The sequence below is a fragment of the Poecilia mexicana genome, unplaced genomic scaffold (assembly GCF_051168715.1).
Source record: "Poecilia mexicana isolate PSO_F unplaced genomic scaffold, ASM5116871v1 scaffold_21, whole genome shotgun sequence".
In the NCBI taxonomy this organism is placed as follows: Eukaryota; Metazoa; Chordata; class Actinopteri; order Cyprinodontiformes; family Poeciliidae; genus Poecilia; species Poecilia mexicana.
The window spans coordinates 9,854,200-9,876,622 of record NW_028263390.1 but is presented as its reverse complement, the minus strand read 5'-3'; the positions used below and the strand labels follow the sequence as shown (position 1 = coordinate 9,876,622).

Here is a 22,423-nt window from a genome sequence, read left to right as displayed (position 1 = left end):
CTGGACAACCGAGTTCTGAAGAAGCCACAAACTTTTGCTCTTGTAGGACGATGTGTCATGTGGCTTACAAAGATCTCACGCACGGAAAGATTCTCACGAATGGAAGGTGAAGAAAGCAAAATAGCATTCTTTGTCCCGAGACAGACCACGAAAAAGAATCAGAGACAGCAGTTTCACACTGGCTGTAAGGTAACACGCTTTCTAAATTTAGGGCCACATAATATTGGAAGATCATACGACTTTGACGCTGTTGGCAAAAAAAAACTGAGATTGTTTTCTTTAGTACATTTCCTACAACTTGTTTTTTTTTTTTTTTTTATTATTCATAGCCTGTGCAGTAGAACATTCATAATATTTTGTTGATCAAACTGGCTTCGTCCACAGAGGACAGCAGAAACACCAGTCGATAAAAGTTATAACGCTCAAAGCAAGAAGCAAAGTTTTGAGTTAGCACTCCAACCTCTGTCTGTATGACTTGTCTGACTCAAAACGAACTGGCAACGCACTGAAATATGTTACAAGCCTAAACATCAATTATCTGTATAAAAACAAAGAGGGACGCTGCTGGCATTACAATGGCATTTTAACGAATTCTTCCACGCAACCAGCAGGACCGAGATGTGAGCGTGATTGGGTTAGGAATGCTGTCCTGCAGGAGCTGCACAGCTGGGTTCACTAATTGTCCAAATGCCACTAGTTGATTAAATGTGACACACTCACATCTATGCAGAAAATATAGTGTCAATATTAAGCTAATGACAACTGAGGTTTTATTTTGAAAAATAGTCTATACTTTTTTTGTTTTACTCTCACATAAAATACACGTGAGCTACATTTTTTAATAAAAACTAGTCACAAATGACTACACTTAACCAAAATTATTATGCAACTCTGAACATTTGAAGTGGAAAAACTGCCTTGAAGTGGTAAAGAATTGAAATGGAAACCTGCAAAATAGGATTTAGAAGAGAAAAAGAAAACTATAAATACATTTTCTAAGTGAAGTAAGTTGTTCTTAACAACAACAAATTCTGCAAATTTCCCCAACACACTTACATTTTTGAAAAAAAGTAATAATGTTTGTATCTCGAACTAAACTTGCACCATTTCACTATTTTTTCTCTCAGACATTTTCGCCAAACCAATTGCTCCACTTGAGCTTAAGTGAAAAAAAAAAACTGTTTTCTAATTTCTTTTTTTTTTTAACTGACATATTATTACATGAATAGGTATAATTTCAAGTCCAAGTTGATGTCAAATTTGAAGAAAAAAAGGATTTTAAATGTCTAAGTTGTGTTAAAAAAACACATTTATGGAATGAGGCGTTTAATATTTATAGAAAGGTTTTTGATTTAAAAAAAAAACTAAATGTGGAAATTATATGCAAAACATTAAAGGCAAATCAACTAAAAATTAGTAGTCAATTAATTAAAAATAAATAAAAAAGTTTTTATATCTCCTGCAAAAGCAGAAAATTTACCATTTCATACAAGCCCTGAATTAATTCTCCTGTTATGATAAACGTATCCTATTAATCCAGATGCTTCTTTGACGTTTTCTTTTGTAGCTTTGTTTCCTGAAGACATTTCCCAGCTGCAACAAACAACTATTATCTAGACAAGGCTTCACTCGTTCCTCCACAGAGCTAAACTGAAACACTGATGCCAATCTGTGACAGGTGTCTTTCTGCTGCAAACATTATCAGAACAGGGGGAAAAAACTGCCAGCACATTTCTAAGTGACTTGTATTTTAGGAGAGATGTGGGAGAGTTAAAATATCTGCCAAATGTCTCTATGTGTACCTTCTGTTGGAAATTCTTTTTTCTTCAATTAATTTTTGTTGTCACGACGCTCTACAAATAGTTAGCATTTAAAGTCACTCAAAAATGTCTTTAAACAAACAGTTGTTTGCAAAACTTCATAAAACAAATGGACAGCAAAGCAGAGCAAAAGGATCAACTCATAACTGTGAAATAATGGGTTTGGATGTGTCTCACATTTGCATTTTTTTACACCTAGCATGCAATAAAAATTCCTTTTTCTAGCCCTTGTTTGATTCACGCTCTGGCATTTATAGCTGTGTCAGAGCCACGTTAACACATCTATGCATTTCCTGGAACATTCAATGGTATGACAAACACCTTTTAAAGAGCTGCTTTCAGTTTTTCTTTGTCTTTTCTGCAAACTAAATACTATGAAAAATGATTTATTTCCTTGTTGGTGTTTGTAGCAGCTAAATTCTTATTCGGTTCCACCGTGTTTGCATCACTCCTCCTCTCTCTGTCCCTCTCCTCACTCCCACATACCTCCTACACGAGCAAGCATGCTTTATGTGTTTCTGCACGTTTGCCTCTTGCACACATACATCAGATTTCCTTAAAGGACGGATCAGGAACTGTAACAAGCTAAAGACAAAATCAAGCTACACGTTTGACAACGTCATGATGTGCCTATATGTTGCTTGCAAATTGTACCGAGAGCTTTGGCTTCTATCTTTATCCGGACAAACAGAAAAAAAACAAAAAAACAACAATGAATGGAAATATGCAAAAGACAATACAAACCCTATTCAAATCTTTAAGCCAAATTCATTTAAACAAATGATTTATACAACAGCAGGGTAAGTGGAGAGGTTGGTTACTAGTGCAATCTTTCAGCAAACTTCTATTAAAAAGACCTTACAGAGAGTCTGGAAAAAAAAGGTCACTTATAAGAGAGGAAGTTTTAAAACAATGCGAAATCAGTCCCACAATCCTTCCTTTCAAAAGAAAGTCAAATGATTTCGTAAAAAGCTGCCACCCACATGGTTACACACACACTTCGAACCCGAAAAGGGCCTGGGTTTTAGCAGCATCGACATTCAGGAGGCTTAATGCAGTTTCTCATGCCTTCACCTTGTTTTAAAACACGCACAATCTCACACAGCTTCAGAACTACACATTAGCAAGAACACGACTAGTGTTGAAGTAACTCAGGTAGAGGGCTTAGGGCAATTTGACACAGAAGCATCCAGAAACATGCAGAGGCATATTCAGGAACATCAGCAAGGGGCATAAAGAGGGATTCCTGAAGCAAAACACTAAAAGAGAAGCTTCCATTCTCTCTTATGTAAAATCTGATTTTGCGGCACCTGAGTCCAGAGCGATTCAGACAATTTACCTGCATGGTGTGATGGGTAAATCACAACTGAGATCATTTATGTTGACTAAATTCTCTGCCCCCACTAAAACCTGCAAGTTCTGTTTGTGAATGAATGCGGATGTTGTGTAAGCCGATTATGCGCTACTGATAGTACCTTCTTTTCATACCACCCTGTTGCAATAAACACATAGACAAAGTAAAAACAAAAAAAGCCAGGGAAAAGTCTTTCCAGGAAAGAAAAAGAACCAAATGCGCTTCCAAGAATCTCCGTGAAAATATTTTAGACAATAAAACAGGTTTGGCGCTTTAATGGCTCCTTTCAGCACTTTCGTTAAACAGCTTCGTGTAGAAAACGTTCTATACAGAGACGGGTTAAAGAATGGTTTTCTACAAAGTAATGCGACAAACACATGCTATGAGCTCCCAGTTGGGATCGGGGATCAGCAAAGTTAAAAGCCATTGGGTGGAAAGAGGAAACAACTATAGAGACATCCCAGTAATCCATCCAGCACCCTTTGAGACCCTTTAGCCAAAGTCAGAAGAATAAAACCAAACAAGCACTTCCTCTCACAGCAGTCAGACAAGCTAACAGAGATTAAACTGCATTAAAAAGCCATGTTATGTTATGTTAAGTAGAATAAAACTAGATTTAAAATAAAAAAAAAAAGGTTTGTCATTGCAGTCAAATGCAAAGAATCCAAAGTGAATATTAACAACAGTCGGTAATAAATACTTGGTTGATGATCTCACTTTCGCTAATTACACTTCCAAAAGAAGATACAGCAGCAACTACTAATTAGCAGTGTTGTGCATGAACACGTTCATGAGCATAGCTCAATTTTTATGAGGGCGTTGAAATGAGCGGTGCTTGTTCTTACATGACAAACTCCGCATAGTTTATTGTACCATCTTTAAAACGACCCGATATATGTGGCACGTCTCTTTTCTTGCGTTCAACTTGACTCTAAAGTCTTCATCCGAACGTAGGAATTTGAACTAATGACAACTATTCAAACTAATCAACTGCGTTTTGCTTTTTCTGTGTGTTTCTCACCATAATTGTATTATTTTTTTGGGAGGAGATACGGTAAACTTTTCCTTGTACAAATAAGTAGCAGACGTAACAGCGCCGATGATGTCAGATTTTTACATAATTGCAATTTTTGTCAGCCGATTAAGTTTAGAATGAACCAGGATTTTATTAAAAAAGTAAGATTTTATGCCTTTATGACCCCAATTATGCATAATCCACGTCAACGTATTTTAATTTTACGTCCATACCATCGTAAAAATAACTGATGTAAGTATTTTTGATCTTTTGTTCAAGGTAACTTCAACTTTTAGTATCTGGCAGTAAATCATTATTACTGCGTGTTTTTGACCATGCAATAAATTGAAAGAGCAAAAAAGGCATATCTTTTAAATAAGCCTTTTTTCACTCAGTATTTTACTGATTTTGCTTATATGTGAATATGAGCAACTTTTTTGGGAGTTTTACCATTACTAAACACTATTTATGTGAGCAAAGGGAGAACAAAACACATTTAAGGAGGATTACAAATGTTAGGCAACAACAAATTCAGTATGCTAGTTGGTCAATAATATAACAAAGTACAAATAATTATAAGTCAATGTGGACCTGTTAATATTGGAATTGTGACCTGTGAACTATGAACATGAACAGACTCACGCTGCTAAATAACTCCAGTAATAATTATTTTCACTGTTTCTGCCTCCTGGGTTGATTCAACAACTTTGTCACGAATATCTGCGCCTAAGAAAAGCTCCAAAAAGCATTCAGTGGAAGTTTACCAAATGCATAATCTGATGAATGTTGATTTCACACTTCTACTCATCCAGGAAGATCAGATAATTAAATGTCACATCCAATAATAGCGCATTAAGTGGCAGTACAATATATTGCAAATGTACTATTCTCATAATATCACTGGGCAAATATGAATACTGCACATACTGCAATAAATACTGGCTAAATGCATAAATAAAATGCTTTATGTAATCTTTATGCCAATAATATAATTAGTGTCATTCATTTTGCTTAATGCAGCAGAAATTATCCTAGGGGGGCATAAAGATGTTAAAGTCAAAGCAGATGTGGCCAGATGCAACTTTTTCAACAAAACCATGTTACTGAGATACAAATCATTTTATTTTTTATAATAGCTAGAGACATGAGTCGCAATCTGGGGCCTAGGTTTGCAAAGAAACTGAAGCACAAAGACTTTAACACTGTTTATCAATATCTACTAATATTGTACAGCTATTATCCATTTAACCAATATTGTCCTAATATCAACTAAAGATCTTCCTCTTATTTCACTGGGTAAATGTCTGTTTTTCTACAATGCAGCTGTCTCTGTTCTGTGTCCAGTTAGAAACCTGGCTGCAAAAATTTGGATCCTGCAGATGGGAATACAGAAAGCAAGTAATAGAGCAATATACCTCCGCTTAAGTCATTATTAAGAGAGATTTGAGATGAGATATGGTACTCTGATCTAAAAAAACAACTCAATACAACAGAGCTAATCTGTTGTATTGAGTTTAAATTTAAAGCGCAATCAAAAATAGATCATTATTCTCATGAAAATAAAAGAAATCCTTGAGGAACTCTGTAAATGACAAGCTTTTTGTTCAAGCCGAAAACAAAAACAGATTTTGTGTCGACTCACCGCCTTCTGCTTAGAGCTGAGATGTGCAGGATTCAGGAGATTGTCTCCCTTCTCCGTGTCACTGGAAACATCGTCCTCCGACTCTTCCCAAGACGAGGAGAATCCGGCTGAGGAGGCGGAGGAGGAGGACAGCTTCCTGAGGGGGCGAGACGAGGAGTATGGAACGGGGCTGGAGCTGGGGCTCGGGGACCGCGACAGTCCCCGCTCCGAGCCGGAGCCGTCGGTAGTTTGGGACCGGCTCTCCAAACCGTGGTCGGTGATTATGACTGCAGGGATGGAGGGGAGCAGGGAGGATAAATGGTCGGACGTTTGATCAGGTGCGTTCAGCGAACTCAGCTTCATGTTATTACTGTTATGTCCTTGAGGTAAAGAAGGGGCTTCGGAGATACCGATAAACCTTTTTCCTTCGGTCTGAATAACCACTTTTGAATCCCAATGATCCTCCTGCTCATCTTTGTTTTCTCTGTTTGTCCGTTCTCTCTCGTCTCGCTCCATTTCTCTGTTTTCTACCTCCTTTCTAACTTTTTCCTCCTCCCTTTCTCTCAGTTTTTCCTTATTCTCCTCATCTGTAGCTGAATGTTTTCCTGATGTCTCAGGGGAACAACAAATAATCCGTTTATCCCCATAAGGAGTTCGTAACGTTGTTTGTGAATGGCAGTCATTTTGATCAATCAGTGTCTTGTTCTCGGTGTTTGACTTCACAGCATTGCTGTTCTTCTCGCCCTCATCCATTCCACCTTCCTTCATTAGTCTTTCCATCACCCCTTCCTCCACCTCTCTGCCATTTTGGGCGACAGAAGGTACTTTAGTCACTTGTGGGTGGGTCATTGGATTTTCGAGAAGTGTGTTTCCTAGGCTGGGAGGCGAAGAGGACTGGCTAGTCGCTCGTCTTGTCGTCCGAGGACTGCGCTGGAGTTCACTGTTGAGGACCTGGGCGCGGATCCCGGAAATGTGGGCCTCGAAGATGCCCACTTTCCCCCTGACCTAAAAGACAGGAATAATAAAGGAGTATTTATTTTGAACATTTATTACGATTCCAATTGTTTTTTATTGTTTAACAATAAATCCAGTATGAATATAAGCAAACAAATTGTATTTGGAATCACAACGGCTCACTAATTTCTACATCAACAGGAATTTGTCTCTATGACCTGATGGGATGATGCTGCATATAAACTGAGATCATGGGACATTTTCCCACTATAGAGTGAACAGCACTCTTCAAAATAAAACTAAGCATTACAAGCCAAGTTAAGGATGTATGCATGCAGTAAATGTTTTATATTTAATACAACTTTTAGAAAACCTTTTAATTGTTTAGTATGTTAAAATATCAGTTTAAATTATATTTTTTCCAGCAATATAAAGGGAAAGTAGAATGACTCAGAAAGTAAAGACACCACAATTATAGCTAATTTTTTTTCCAATAAATAGAGAAAAAAATTACATATTTAACAAACCTTAACCCAACAGTTCTTCAAAAATAACTTTACTCCCCTAAGGAAAGTTTAATCATGTTGGAAAATGGAGCATATATTGCTACAAAGCTCTTAGAAACACTGTTATTCAATCGACTTAAAAAAAATCAAGAAGTAAATTCCTCTGAGTTTTCATCCATTACTGAAAATCTTTGCATAATCAGATGTAAATAAAGAGCTCCACAGATGACTATATAAAGATAAATTTCTGTTAGAAAGTAGATAAAATCACCTCAACGTTTTGCAGCTCTCTGTGGATCCGGAGCAGATGTTCCTGGCGTTTCCTCTCGTCTCGCGCCTCGCCGCCTCTCGTCCCTCCTCCCGTATCCTCCTGCCCGTCTCCCTCCCCTCTGTCGTCACCGCTCAGGCGTCGGATGCGCTGGCCCACATTGACTCCCAGGCGCTCCGGGCTTCGCGGCGAGGGGGAGCGAGGGCGAGTTGTGTCGAAGGGGGAGAGCAAATTTGGAGGAGGGGGAAAGACGAAGGCTTGGCTAAGAGATCGGGGGCTCGTCTAAGGGAAGGAAGACAGGACATTAGCAGCCACCATTAATAATTCACAATAATGTGGAGTTATTTTGACGCATTTATGACAGATTTATTCATGTTTCAGCTGTTTAGCTTTGACTTCTGAACTAAACTCCAGGGAGGGAAACACATTGTGTTTTGACTATTATGTGCTTTCTAGAGCAGGTATTATTTTTGTAAATAACTATATTATTTTTATTATTTAAAAATTAAGGATGAAACCAGATCTTATGATATAAAAACACCATCACATCTCTTGTGAAAGTAGAAAGAGCGCCTTTAGCCTGACACCAAATCCAAAGAATATCTCCATCCAGGATTAAAACAAAAGTGCTGCTGGGGTGCTATATAGAAAAAAAATACTTAAAAATGATTTATTTTTACAAAATGGTGAACACATACTGATTTTGCATAAATTGAGAGTAAATTAACAATAAAATAAACTGCTGTGCTATTCATAAGAAAGAATACAATGCTTTGAAATAAATTTCAACACAATCAAAGATGATAGAAAGTATTTTCTTATTAAAGGTGCCAAGTTGAGGAAAGATGTGTCAAAACGCTGCTTTTTGGACCGGCCAAACTTAAATAATTCTACGCAGGTTACAGAAACTTCAGCTTGTCGTTTGTGACTGACTCTGTTTTTGAAAAGCTGAAAGAAAGTATTCTTAAGTTGCCCCGAAACGTCGCTATCTCCTTAATATATACCATTCTACTCCTGCTGCAAGTGTATTATGAAGATAGGAAAACTTTTTCTACGTTATTATAGAGGAGTTTTTTATCAAGCAAAATTAAACTTTAATAAAAGAGTGAACAGAATCAATTGTCCACACTTATCCCAAAAGTACAGATACAACACAATAATGTTTTAAATCTAACCGCAAGCTAACAAAACCACACACCATTGTCTCCACCGAGTCACAAAAACCAAAGTTTAAAAGTCACTTAAAGACTAGAAGTACTCCAAAGACCCCAGATACATACACAATATGGTGGTCCACGCTCTTTCTAAAGTTAACAGCATATGTTTCTAAATTCACTTCAGAGGAGATGGTTGGAAATATAAAGAAATGTCTCCAGACTGGCTGGACATGGTGCTGTTGCTACCTTAGGACTCGTTGGGCTGTAGAGGCTTCCCCCCAGTAACGGACAGTAGGTGCTCCGATCCGGAACCGGCAGCACAGGTCGGCCCACTGGGCTGGTGTTTGTTCTAGAGGTGGCGTTGGAGGACCCTGGCTGGGAGTGAAACTGGTTGCTGCTGCAGAGAGGAGGGAAACATACGTCATTAACAAACATCATACGGAGACATTATCAAAAAAAAAACACACTTTCAATAAGTAAGATCAATCTCACCACTTTGGTCTAACAGTTTCTTATTTAGTATAGTAACAAAACTTGTAGAAATAACTGATTTTTATCAAAGTCCTTGTACCTGTTCATGACTCCAAGGCCGTTCAGGTTCAAGGCAGAGGCTGCCATCCCCACGGCCAGGCCAGGGGCTTTGTGTGCTGGGTACACATCTGACAAAGTCCCCTGAAGCTGCAGGGATGCCTGCCGCGCCAAACAGCTCTCAGGGTTTTGTCTGCGTCCACAAAGAAGCAGCAACAGAAGATTGGCAGCAGGAAAACAGGTCCCCGCCGCTGGAAACGAAGAGAAAGAGCCAGATGAGCTTACTACGTGCTGTTAAATTCTTGCAAATATACCCACCTGAAGCAAGAGTCTGTATAAAAGTTCTGTTTGCAAGCGAAAGATACTGGCTGTGGGATTTTTAAGTAGCGGGAGTCATTGTGAAGTGCGTCACAAACAAAAAACATTATTCATGTGACGCTGTTGTTCAAAAATTGAATCACGTTATTTAATCCGTAAATTAATAAATTGAATAAAGAGAAGGGGAATTTAAGGAGCAGACAGAGTTTATTCAGGGAACAAATTCTACAGCACAAAACAGCTCTTATTTCTGCACAAAGACGAATTGTCCTTCCATCAATAAAAAAAAGAAAACGTGAAAACTATTACTGATGAGTTATTTGCTGCTATCAATATATCCTTACGTTTTAAAAAGTTACAAAACCATAAAAGGTTTCCTTCATTCTATCCCAATGGATTAAAATACTAAAAACAAAGTACCAGAAAAAATGCTGAAGTTTGTTTTATGGCTGTTTGAAACTGCCCCTCCCCCAACAATCGCTCTGCACTGCTGGTCAACTGGCTAAAACAAGAAACTGTTTGTTTTTTTTCCAGTTAGAAAGGTTGCACAATATTAGAAAATCTTGCAATTAAATATTGTTAAATACTGCGCTGACGATATTCAGCACAAAAGATGCCCATGTTCATCTTTTCTCTCTTTCTTATCTATACTTCAGCCACTCCTTGACCTTTAGCATTTTCAGGAAAGTCTCGTGGTTCCATCTGTTGCTGTGAAAGTGTCTCCTACTAACTAATTATTACATAACAATTAAAACTGCAAGATCAAAACACTTTGAATATATTAGCCAACAATTATAAAAACAAACACACTTTTGCAACACAACTCTTACACATTGTGATGAAGATATTCACAATATATTGTGCAGCACAAGACTGGAGATGAAAAAAAAAAGTTCTTCATCACTCCTTTTAAGACAACAAAAGTAGCATGTTTGCTAAGCAATTAGCTACCACTTGACTACATGAGCAGATAACCTGACTAAATAACAAGCTAATATCAACCTGTTAAATGTTTACAGAACAAAAAAGAAAAACATTAATATTATGTGCAATAGGAAACTACAAGTAAATTTAACAGATGTTTATTCTTACTTAAGAGTGAATATCAGAGTTGGAGAAAAGTAAATAAATGTTACGGATAACACTCTTAGACACGAATCAACTAAAAAACAGATCACATGTGTAAGTGAATACTCTTAAAATTAAATAATTTGAATGACAATAAAACCGGTAAGATTATTCAAAGAAAACAAAAAACGGCTGGTTCTGATCACTGATCAAAATTTTATTTTTTCTTATTCAATAAATGCATCAAAACCAAGAACACCCAGTAATTTCTTTGCATAAATTCATCAACAAACAGCTCACGCTTTGACGCATGTATTTGTATCTTTAAAAAAAAAGCAAAGAAAGAAAACAAAGTGCAAAGCACTTTTTTGTTGTACATGTGTTACAGGTCAGCAGTCAAGAAAACCAGCTATCAGTATCAGACGGGAAAAGCTCAATTGGTGCATCACTAACCGTCATATACCTAATAAAGTTAATATGTTGCATAATTTTAGCAGAAGTGAGAATAACAGTTTAAATCAAAAAATGTCAGAGGTTTTCATAGTTTTGAAAGCTAATGCAAAGTGTGCATTAATTTTTATGGCATTCATAGTTTTGTTTTTATATGTATACCATGATTTTCCAAATTACAACTGAGAATCTGTTGTCTTGCTCTTTTACAACTTCTTAGCTGCTTTAAAGTATCGTAGGAAAAGTTGCTGCAATGACGAAGAGGGAGGAAGAAAAAAACGAGAGCAAAGGACTCCCTAAAGATGCAGTGACACAGACATAGTAAAAACTAACAAAAGCTGCACTTCTTTAACAAAAAAAAACACACTGACTAAATGTTGTGTAGTTTTGTTTTTAGTGTTTGTTTTCTTTTTATGCAATTTATCAACCTCTGCTCTTATGCAACCAAAGTAAGACGTGAATTAACCCCAACTAGAGGTGAACTGTGGCATACTACAGTTTTAGTTCTGCACTGGTCAGTTTAAACACGGCATAATAGCTTGTTTTATCATATCCCGCTGTGAAACAAGCTATGCAAATCAGCTTGACTGAGCAACATGAGTTGAAGACTGGCATTCCATGCGCAGATGGTCAGCTGCAGAAAACCTGCTTAGTGCTTCGCCTTATTTGCCAGCTACTTGTTAGAGATGTCATGCTTCAACTCAAGACCGCTTCAGTGAAGCACTGAAACATCCACAGTATCTGGCAGATGAGTGATTATGATAAACTGTTTCTGGCGAGTAATAAGTCTTTGTGTTCAAAAACGTTGGTTTCAAGGATATTTCTTTCGAACAGCCAACATTTTATCAGACTTTAATCACACCGCCGTCTATTTTTCCACTCTGCTTTATTTGTCGGTACACTCAGAGAAACTAAACTGAAGCCGTTATCTCTGCAAATCAAGAGCTTTTTTTTCGAATCTTTTGCATTCTGGTTCTCGGGGGCTCACTGAAGCAACCAGTTCTTCTTGTCATGCGCAGGGCTGACGGAAAGCAGCCTCAATAATAAGTTTTGATTCCAGATAAGTAAAAACATCAGGTCACGAACCGTGGGGTAAATATGAGATTTCCTTATTGGGTAGTGACGCACTTAGAAAGAAACTGAAAAGACGATCTGATAGGGCCCCTCTTGACTAGAAAGTGGCTTAATAACCATCACCGCTGCTTTTTTTCTTTCTTTCTCTTCTTTAACATCACACAACGTAATAAATGTTGGCTTCATTTGTGCGAATGGTTATAAAGTGTTAGTGAAAACAAGTAAATAAAAAAGAATGAGTGAGAAGATGGAAAGAGAGGTGTGTAAGAGTTATTTTGGTTCTGTTGTCTGTTCTGAACCCCTCATGCAGAAGGAGCAGATTTACTTTCTGTCAAACAGAGGGAGTGTAATGAAGCAGCACTGGGCACCAAGGACCAATTTCACACTGTGTGGGGCACGTGGTCTTTGCAGTCTAGAGAAAAGCTCAGTCTTTTTCTTTTTGTAGCCAAATTTCTCATAAAAAAAAACAACAACATTGAGCAGCTAAAACCCAAACCCAACCTTTGCTTTGACTCAGTAGTTAATCACCCATCCAGAGATGTACTGGATGAAATCAGAGGGTACCAACAACCTCTTCAATCCACTAAAACTTAAAAAAAAATTTATACAGTAACGAAGGGACACAGACTTTAAAAGAGACAGCGCCGTGTATTTTGATCCATCCGTCACAACTTCATTATGCCGGCACAAAAACATGCAAATCCTGTTGTGATCTGCCCGTTTTCTTTTATCGCGCTGGCAAAGGTCCAACGGCAACAGCGATTAAACAGAAAGGCAAACAAATACCCGGGCCATGCCTTTAACATCGCACAGATGAGTCAAGCTTCAAGGCCACAGGCAGACCTGTGCTAACTTTAGTGCATCTCAGTCAGGCCCTTCAGTGTTATTTGTGCTTCAGCTCGGCCTTGCTCATCAGAGCGAGTGGGACCACGTTGAGACTCCAAACCGTTCGCTTGCCTACACGAGTGGGCAAGTTATGCATACAACAATCAGCTGGTGGAGAGGTTTTTAAAAAGTGCAGTAAGGACAGCAGCGGGGAGACAGCGTGCATTTATCTGCTGTGTAACGCTTTCACAGCAACTCCGTTTCATGAGTTTTGTTTGTGGGTGTTTTATTGGTGACTCTGACGAGTGCTTATTAGTAGAGATGAACCTATCAGGCTTTTCCTGGCCAATACAGGCTGATACTTTCTGATCATAAAACTGATTTTTAACTTGAAGGACTATAACATGTAATTAAAAAAAAGAAAAAAAAAAGAGGCTGCAGGTTTTTTTTGAAATAGGTCATTTGAATCCAACCTGCAACGAATGAATTACAATAGCATCATCCTCTCTAATTTGTATTAAACTCATGCATAGGTTGGTGGTGCATCTGTATTTCTTAATTTGTATCAGTTGAACAAATATTTAACTTGGTGCACTCAATTTACCTTGCACAGTAATTAGCACATAAATATTACAAAAGAAAGAAATCTGTCATTAATTTCATCCTCATTTCCCTCTAATCCTGACATCCTGTCATCTAAAGCTCACAAGAAAAGGGCTTGAGTCCAAATGCAAAATAATTTGACGTATACTTGTGTAATAATAATCATATTAATAAACAGTAATAATAAGTGTATTTTCTTCTAAAGTGAAAAGTATTCATGTGCCTATATTTATTTTATTATTATTATTTTAAATGCTAACAGAGGATAAATCTTCCAGAAACCTACTTTGCATAATTTGCACTATTTTATCAGCAGTTTAATAGAAATAAAATTCTAACTGAGTGCATTTTTTTTTCATTATGAGTGATAGGTTAAAATATTCAAGTGTAAAATTTAGCAAAAAATACTTTGTACTTATATTACATACAATAAGAAATTTGTCAACTTAAACTGCATCTTATGCTGCATTTCATGAGGATTTAAAGAGCTTTTTGTACCTCTAAGCAGCCTGATATGACTGAATGTTAAGTGAATGCAGATCCAACTTTATCAAGGAAAATGTGAAAATGTGCACAGATCAACAAACAGTCCCGCTGCTCTTTGCACTGCAGGGGCCAAATCTCCAAAGACGTGTGTATCTTCAAAGAAATATGTATGAGGCAGCTTGTGTAAGACAACATTTCCACAAGGATCGTTTAAAATTCCGCACATTCTTTGACTTTCCCACCATCTTAACTAATGTTTACGCCTGTGTTCCTGAAGGGTCTACTCTGCCACGGCGCTAAGTGCAGTTAGTGCTAACAAAGTGTAATAAACAACAATCCAGCTGCAATGTTCAAAATAATGACGTGAGAAAGCATGTTACAGCGGCCCGGGTTGCTGTCTTACCTCCTCCACCCCGTCCCGTCTCCTCCGGGTCTTCTCCGGGACACTTTTTAGTATTAAACCGATCAGATGCAATATCTCTATGTGTGAAACATACAAGAAATCAGCCGTCGTGCACCATCTTTGTTTTCACTTGTCACGAAGCAACTTTGTTAGACGCACTCGCCGGTTTTCTGCTTTTGCTCCTCCACCTCTTCGCGCACACATAAAAAAAGACCCACCTCCACTTTAAAAAAGAGGAAAATTAGCCTTTCGCGACGAAGAGCATCCGCTTGTTTCTCCACCCGCCTGAACCTCGAAAGCCGTCCGGACTGCTGCAGCCCAGTGCTGCTCGGTCCTGTGGATGGACAGCAGTTTTTTGGGGGGGATTGGTGTCTGTTATCATCCGTTGCTCGACTCCTCTCTGAGTGTAGTAAAGCTTTTTGTGTCTGCGAGTATGAAGGCGGAAGCTCGTCCTCTCTCTATCTCTTGCTCTCTTTCTCTCTCTGTCACTCCCTCGCGTGGACTCGGTTTAGTGGAAGGGGGGAGAAAGATTGAAAAAGCTGCGTGCACGTGAACGTGCAGCATGGGGGAAACCCTCGCACGCACGTGCTCGGACGCGTACATGAGCTGAGTAGAAATGAAAAGTTTGAGAGCCCAAAGTCAAATACTCCGGCTACCACTGCAGAGGAGGTGGTACTCTCCTTTAATGTTCTTATTCAGAGCCGGTTCTAGGGATTCTGGTGCCCAAGGTGAGATAATTATTTGAAATCCGCCCAGAACCCACCACATACACTTTGGTGTTCAAACTTCTAGGCCAAAGTTCTCAGTTAAAAGTTCCTGTGAACCAGAATTGTTTTTTTTAAATAAAAAAAAATGCAAAAGTAGTTCTTTGAACTTGAAATATATATATATATATATATATATATATATATATATATATATATATATATATATATATATATATATATATATATATATATATATATATATATATATATATATTGTATATCAAAAACTATAGGGTCTCACATTTACTTTTTTGAAAGAAAGTTCTACAGTGTCCTATTTTATATGTTTCAACACAACAATTTCATATTTTTGTGCTTCTAGAAAAATGTTTTGTTCTATTGTCTTCAGAAAGAACAGGGTGTGTCTCACTCTGGATGTTTGTCGCCCTATTGATGATGAAAGAAATAGAGAAAGCAACTCATTAAAGACATTAAAAACTTTGAGTCGTACTTAATTATTTTGATTTTAAGATAAATTTAATTCAGCAATAAAAATCTTAAAATGTTTCTATTTTCATCAAATGTGTGACACTCCTCCATTAGAGGTTTACCATGCAGACAAGTTATTTTAGATTTGTTATCCCAAGTGCCTTTTTTTATGGATTCAGTCTTGACGTTCTATGTAGACTTTACTTACTCTCAAATAAACATTATTGCATAATTTTTAAACAATTTTTACTATAATACATAAGGTTGTAATGTAGCGTTTAATAATAGGTACTGTTAGTCTTCTTAAATGAAGTCTTTTTGAAAAGGCAAAACAATATTCAAATGAACATTAGAACCCTTGTGGAAGCTAGGATTGACCTTCAGAAAAATTAAAAGGCTTAAACAATAAACTACTAAAATAGTCTTTTAGAGCCTCTATGTATGAAGAAATGTCACAAATATGTCTTCAATGGACCTTTCCAGGACAGGCATAAATAAGTTTTAGCTGTTGCTGAACAGTACAAACAAAACATGTATTTGCATCGCAGGAGACAACTTGATGTTGTCAACATAACAAATGATCCAGTATGGAGATTAACAGCATCCTATTTTACTATTTTATGAAGTAAAATAGGATGCAATACAGTTGCATAATTACACAGCAGCACCAGAAGCATCATTAGGCAACTTAGTGATTTTAATTTATCTACCCTGAACATACTTCAAAACCAGATCTGCAACATGTACCTCCAAAAAGACACAAACGATCTAACAAAGAGGGAGACGTTATAATAACAAGACTAATTGACCCAGTAGTGATGTTTTTGGACAGTGGGAGGAAGCTGGAGATAATCCACGCATGCACAGGGAAAACAAACTCTATCCAGAAAGACTCCAGGCTGGGATTCAAACCCAAGATCTTCTTGCTTGCAAAGCAGCAGTGCTACCAACTGCATCACTGTGCAGCCCAAGATATACATGTCAAGTAATTTGATCTACCAACTATTTTCTTGAGAATATTTAAATGATGTAAAAAAAATAAATACTTCTTATTACTATTTCATTCCAACGCTAGGAATGTGACAAAAAGTCTATATATAATATTTAACATAACAGATTAGAGAGCAAGAGAAAAGCTTCATCATTAGCCTGTTGTTTTTTTTTGATCATGCAAAACAGGGATACACTGTTCCCATATTTTCCTTGTTTCCATGTAAAAGGATCATATGACAAAATTTACTCTGCAAGAAAATATAAACAAAGGTTTATATTCTCTTTACAAACAAGTCCAAATACATTAGATATTGAAATAATCCATTTTAAAGCTGTCAGGGAAAGCTATTAAAAATGATGGATCTCATAGGATTTTTTTTAAAGCAATAATTTATTTATTTTACCTCTTCTTGGTCTGTCCACACAGGAAATAAAATCCAACAACTATTCACCAAGTAAGTAAGTAAAAACTGTTCTATTAGTTTTGTGGCTACTTCAGGTGGGAAACACCAACAGTGAAACAGTTCTGTCAGAAGCTACATATTACAAGCTGCCTTTATTTTGTAACAACAACGGAAAGTCCCTTCGGATATTAGCTACCGTTACTAAATCTTAAAAACATGCTAATAAGGGTAGCATTTAGTCTCAGATACTGCTTGAAAATATAATTATAAGACACAACTTTTGTTAAATACTTATTTGAATAAGCTGATTGTGGCAGAAATTGGTAGAAAGGTTACATTTTTAAAAAAAACCTTTGTGCCTGGCAGGAGGTTCATCAGACTAAGGAGCAACAGACACAGACGGGTTATCGCTCTTTTACTTTTCTTTTTTTAAGGAAACGAAGTCTGGGAACTCATTTGGTTTTTTTCTCCAAATGTAATGAGTATCTTTGTTGTGTGACTTGATTTTTTTTACAGCACTGCTATTCACTTTTTCCATAAAAAGCAAATAAACTATAGCCTCCTGATGGATAATTACTGAATGTCTGACTATGTTTCAGCTAGTAATAAGTTAGTTAACCCCAGTGATGCAGTGAGTAGCTTCTCATTGCTTAAACAACCTTGTCAAAAGACATCCTGCGATGCAGACCTGAGTAAAGGAAACATCAAACGAAGAAATTCAAAACTTTGAAGATGGGTTGAGAACTCTCAGTCAGGAAGAGCCCATCATAAATCTGTTCACAAAAAGTCAGAAGTATAAAATTGTCCAACATGTCTTGGCATGCGGAAGCATTAAAAGATCCTTCCAAAAGTTCTAAAAGGTAAGTCCCCACTTCTGAAAAACAAACAGAATGCTGTCTAACAAGGTTGTTCTTCTGGCAAATGTCGAACCCAGACTGGATTACAGAAGTATAATTTAGCAATCCTGAGAATTTGGGAAGCAGACTGCAATGGCATCACACTTACCATTGCTTTGTGTGGTATTAAGGCTTGAACAGACCAGGAAAACACAGTTTAATGGGGCTTTGTACAGACTGTCCTTGAGCTAATCTCAAGGCCACATGTGCTTGGAAGGCTCCAGCTACAGCGCTGCAGAAAGCAGGCAACTTCTACTTCCCTCTACTTCTACTGACTCGGCTCTTTGACTTTGTCTCCAACTTTGAGTTATTGCCAGGCCCTGCTTCTTCCCCATTCCTTTCCTATGGCATCAAAACAGAAAGCAGTGTGTTTCAGGTGTGGCCTTAAAGTACAATCGCAGGTGTGACTCCAATTAACTCAAATGTATCACATAAGAAGTTTGTAAAAACTGGTATCATCTGGGGTTTGCCAAGTCATTTAAAGCAATCATTTTTTATGTTAACTTTTGATTCTGAAGACATCAATAAATAAATAATTTTGGTAATTCTAACATAAAACAAGAGAAGTTTGGACTGATTTAACTTCAGACAGTGAGAAAAAGAGGTGTATGTGTCTTTCTGTTTGGTGCATGTAAACTTCAGGTGTCAACTTTATGTTTTCATAATTAGCCGAATATCATTTATAACTTAATTCTTCAAAGTTGTTTTCTCGAATTACCTCTGTCTGACTCCCCATGCGTAATTATTTTCAATTTTTTTAAGGAGTTAATAGATTCAATTGATAAATCATGTTAACAATGACAAGTACTAAGATGAACTAAGAGTTTAGTGCTGAAAAATGTTGATTTGAATGTTGTCAGGGTTGCAGCCACAGTAAAATGAATTTGCTGTCCACAAAGAGCAATGAAACAGCAGGGGGACATTTCACCAAGTCGGAAAGCAGATTACGTGCAGAGAATTTAGATTTTGCTTCAGTTTTTCTCCCCGATAAATAAATGTGTTTAATTGTTGGTCTGAGGATGGAAACACATAAAAATTTAAATGTATGAAACCTCAGAACTTTAGTCCTGGTCAAAAGTCCTGCTGGAACAAATTGTCCTAATTTTGACCATCTAGCTGGTGTGAAATTTTGAGGAAATTCTCTTCCAAATTTGAGGAAGACTTCTTTATTATTCAATCCACTTTTTTCAATGCATCACTAGATCTGGCAGTGTTACAGACCCTCAGCATGATGTTGCCATTACCATGTTTGACTGCGGAAAGCCCTTCTTTTAAGCATTCGGCATACTAGCCAAACAGAGTTATGTCTATTTGGCTAGTATAGGATCATAAAAACTTTCCCCAGGAAACTTTAGACTTCTCCATTTGGGTCAGCCAAGTTCACAAGTGTTGATTATAGAGCTTGGTCTTCCTGCTTGATCATCACTTTCCCCATGAAACTGTAGACTTTTACATTTGGGTCAGCCAGCCAGTTGCTTATAGACCTTCCTGGTTGATCATCACCGTCTCAGACAACACTGATGCTTCATCAGGTGAGGACTGGACTAAAAGAGAAAATCTAAGAATCTATTTTGTCTGCCGTATCAACACTAAAAACTTGGATGTAGATGATTTTTCTTGCAGAATTTGGAACTTAGATCTCATTTGTAAGACACTTATGATAATAATAATAACACTTATGATAGGTTGAATTAAATGTAGAACATACAGACTAAAGTTTGTTGAACATACAGACTAACACTATTTTTTTCAGTTTTCAAGAAAAGAGGGAAAAAACATTTTAACTCTCTATCAACTTATTTAACAACATATATTAAAAACAAATAGGACTCCATCTTTCCTGAAATCAAATGAGACTCTGGTAATGGGAGAATAAGCTTTTGCCCCCTAGTGGCTTTTGTATATACTGCATGTTGTCAGGAGATATCAATTTGTCTAACGTTAAAGAAATTTTATTGCCTCAAAACTACACTGTGCTAAAATCAAACCTTAATGGTTGACTTATGAAACCAACTTTAATACTATCATATAAATATGTAAATATATCAATAAAAGACTTGCCACAGTGTTGCCATGCAGCATTTGTAGAGAATTTGCATGCCAAAGAGAGCTGCTAATCTTAGATTGAAGATGCCATCGTTTCACTCTTTTAGCTTTAGCTGAAGCTTATCAATCATGATGAAAAGCTATTAGGTATATTTGTTCATCCAAAATGGTTCATAGATGTTGCTTGATGCTCTGTTGCTGTTCTAAATACAGCAGCAAAGGTGTGAAAATACAAACTGTTGGCTGAAATGCAGAATGGAGAGGCTTGGATTCATGAAAAATCAACAATAATTACTCTGTCATGATTATTATAAATGTTTCCTGATCTCTGGATGTGATGTAATGCAGAAATCTTGGAGTTCGCTTTGACATAACTTAAAATTGCCAGTGTTTATAAAACAGGTCATAAAACAATATGAGGAAAACCTGTCGTTGTTTTCAAAGACTGTTCTTCAATCACCCATTTTAGGGTAATAAGCTCCCTTTAATCAGCTAATGTAGCTCTGTGGGCCATACAAAATGTGTTCATTATTTATTTATTTATTTATTTATTTTTAACAAAAAAAAAAATCATTTTCAGATTATGAGATGTCGCCCAGCCAGTTCTGTCTATTTTGAGCTCATTTCAGAATACATTTTTAGGGCTACGTCACTATTGTGGAAATAAGTGCATCTCAGTGTTTACACTTTATACACTTGAGAATGGCTGGTAACAGATACATGTTTGACCCAGAAGCAGAAGAAGCAAAAGAAGCTGAGCCTGCTGGGCAACCAAGATCCAGCAGCTGTTCTGAATAGTAAGTCAACCGTCTTGCAGTCCCAGAGTGAGATAGAGTGTCTGGGAACAGACAAGGCCAATTACTAAACCTTCTCCATCTCTTTTTATTATCTTTTTACTCTCATGAACATAAAAAGTACTCCTACATCTGTTTCTTTTTGTGTGTCTTCTCACACTCCCAGTGGGTGGCTGCTTGTACTGAGCCGGGTTTTGGTTCTGTTAGATGTTTCTTCCTGTTAAGGGGTTTTTCTTTTCCTCCCCACTGTAACTACATTCATGCTAGGAATGAGGAATCACTTTAAAGTCAGCGACACAATAAGAGTGATTGTCTGTTGCTATGTGATCCTCCAGGAAGTGTGAATCCTTTCCTTAGAGAGAGTACTTTTAAAACTAATTTGAATAATGAACTGAACTTAATTCACTGTTTGATAAATAATATCACTTAGTTAGAATGTTTGTGTGATTGAACTGAAACGACTTTCTTTTTGAAAAGTGCCTCGAGATGACATGCCGTGACTTGGTCCTCCATAAATAAACTGAATTGAATTCTCCAACACTGTGGAGAACTAGTTTCTCCAAAATTTGTATGTTTCAGCGTTATTCAATTTGATCAATTAAGGAAACACAACTCGCAACTCTTTAAACACCCCGTTTTAAAACACTGTCCAATTCTTCGTGGCTGCATTGTTCTAGATTGTTGACAAACACATAAATAAACACGGCGCGTGTGTCCGAGAGACTTGTTTAAAGGGATAGCATTTCATGAGGTTAGGTTTCTGGCTAACCGTACTTAAAAGAGAGCCGGGGCAAGATGTAACAAGCTCACACACAAACACAAAAACCCAAGACCATGAATTAGGCATGCCCAGGCAGGGTTCTAAGGACGTTTCAGATTAGACTAATATTTGATATTTCAGTGTCTTCTCCCATGCTATTTGCTCATGAGAAACAAAACATGAAAGATACTCTTTTTGTAATAGCTTCTTTTTACCCTCCCCTCTGCCCCCTGTTGCTCCTGTTTGATACATTCCTACATGTTTTTAATCTCTGTCCATCTGTGTTTTTATCTCTGTGCTCATCTGGTTCTTCTTCTCCTCCTTGTGTGACACCTGATCCTTGGGTTTAGAGTTACCACTCACACATACAAAGACGTGCAAGAGGAAGCCAGAGGGCACCGGCGATTGACATTACATCAAGCAAAGAGGTGTGAACTGCTGGGAAATATTTGTTCGGCGTCTTTGTTCACCAGAGATAAAGAGAGCAAAAGAAGTGGGTTTCATACAAGGAAATACCGACTCGAGTCGTTCCAGTTGGTTGTCGTCGGATTTCCAGGTAAAAGACGTCCAGATGTGTGTGTTTGACTGACTGCTGTGCTCTTAGGGCAGGTGGCGGTGCATGATGCATGGCCTTCGGGTGTAACGCTTTGAAATAACGCCATCTATAGAACTTGACTGCAAACCCTTGCAGTTGCTGTTGTTGTTTATCTGCTGAAAATGGGAGGTTTGCTCTGAATAGCCAAAAATAAATGGCTACGAAAATAACTTGCCCATCTAAACTTGCCATTCAGAGCAAATCATTCAATGTTGAAGTGCATCATTATCTTTTCAAAATTTTGTACTAAAAGATGAATCACTTACACTTAATGACTATGTTTTTTTTT

At 37.3% G+C, this 22,423-nt stretch overlaps 2 protein-coding genes across 3 annotated transcripts in view; one reads left to right on the top strand and one right to left on the bottom strand.

The window, feature by feature from the left end:
- Positions 1-15,068, bottom strand: part of itpkb (inositol-trisphosphate 3-kinase B) — a 32,088-nt gene extending 17,020 nt beyond the window's left edge. The window contains exons 1-6 of one of the 2 annotated variants that reach the window (XM_088001991.1): positions 14,610-15,068; positions 14,451-14,527; positions 9,267-9,474; positions 8,942-9,092; positions 7,542-7,820; positions 5,832-6,815 (exon numbers count right to left, since the gene is read on the bottom strand). In XM_088001991.1, coding sequence (XP_087858117.1) covers positions 5,832-6,815; positions 7,542-7,820; positions 8,942-9,092; positions 9,267-9,313 — 1,461 coding nt within the window. In that variant the 5' untranslated portion in view covers positions 9,314-9,474; positions 14,451-14,527; positions 14,610-15,068. The remainder of the gene's footprint in view (positions 1-5,831; positions 6,816-7,541; positions 7,821-8,941; positions 9,093-9,266; positions 9,475-14,450; positions 14,528-14,609) is intronic. The other variant, XM_014996092.2, reaches the window with a different exon arrangement.
- Positions 15,069-21,798: 6,730 nt separating this feature from the next.
- Positions 21,799-22,423, top strand: part of epb41l2 (erythrocyte membrane protein band 4.1-like 2) — a 56,337-nt gene continuing 55,712 nt past the window's right edge. Inside the window, exon 1 of the mRNA XM_088002217.1 lies at positions 21,799-22,095. The gene's annotated coding sequence lies outside the window, so the exon portion shown is untranslated. The remainder of the gene's footprint in view (positions 22,096-22,423) is intronic.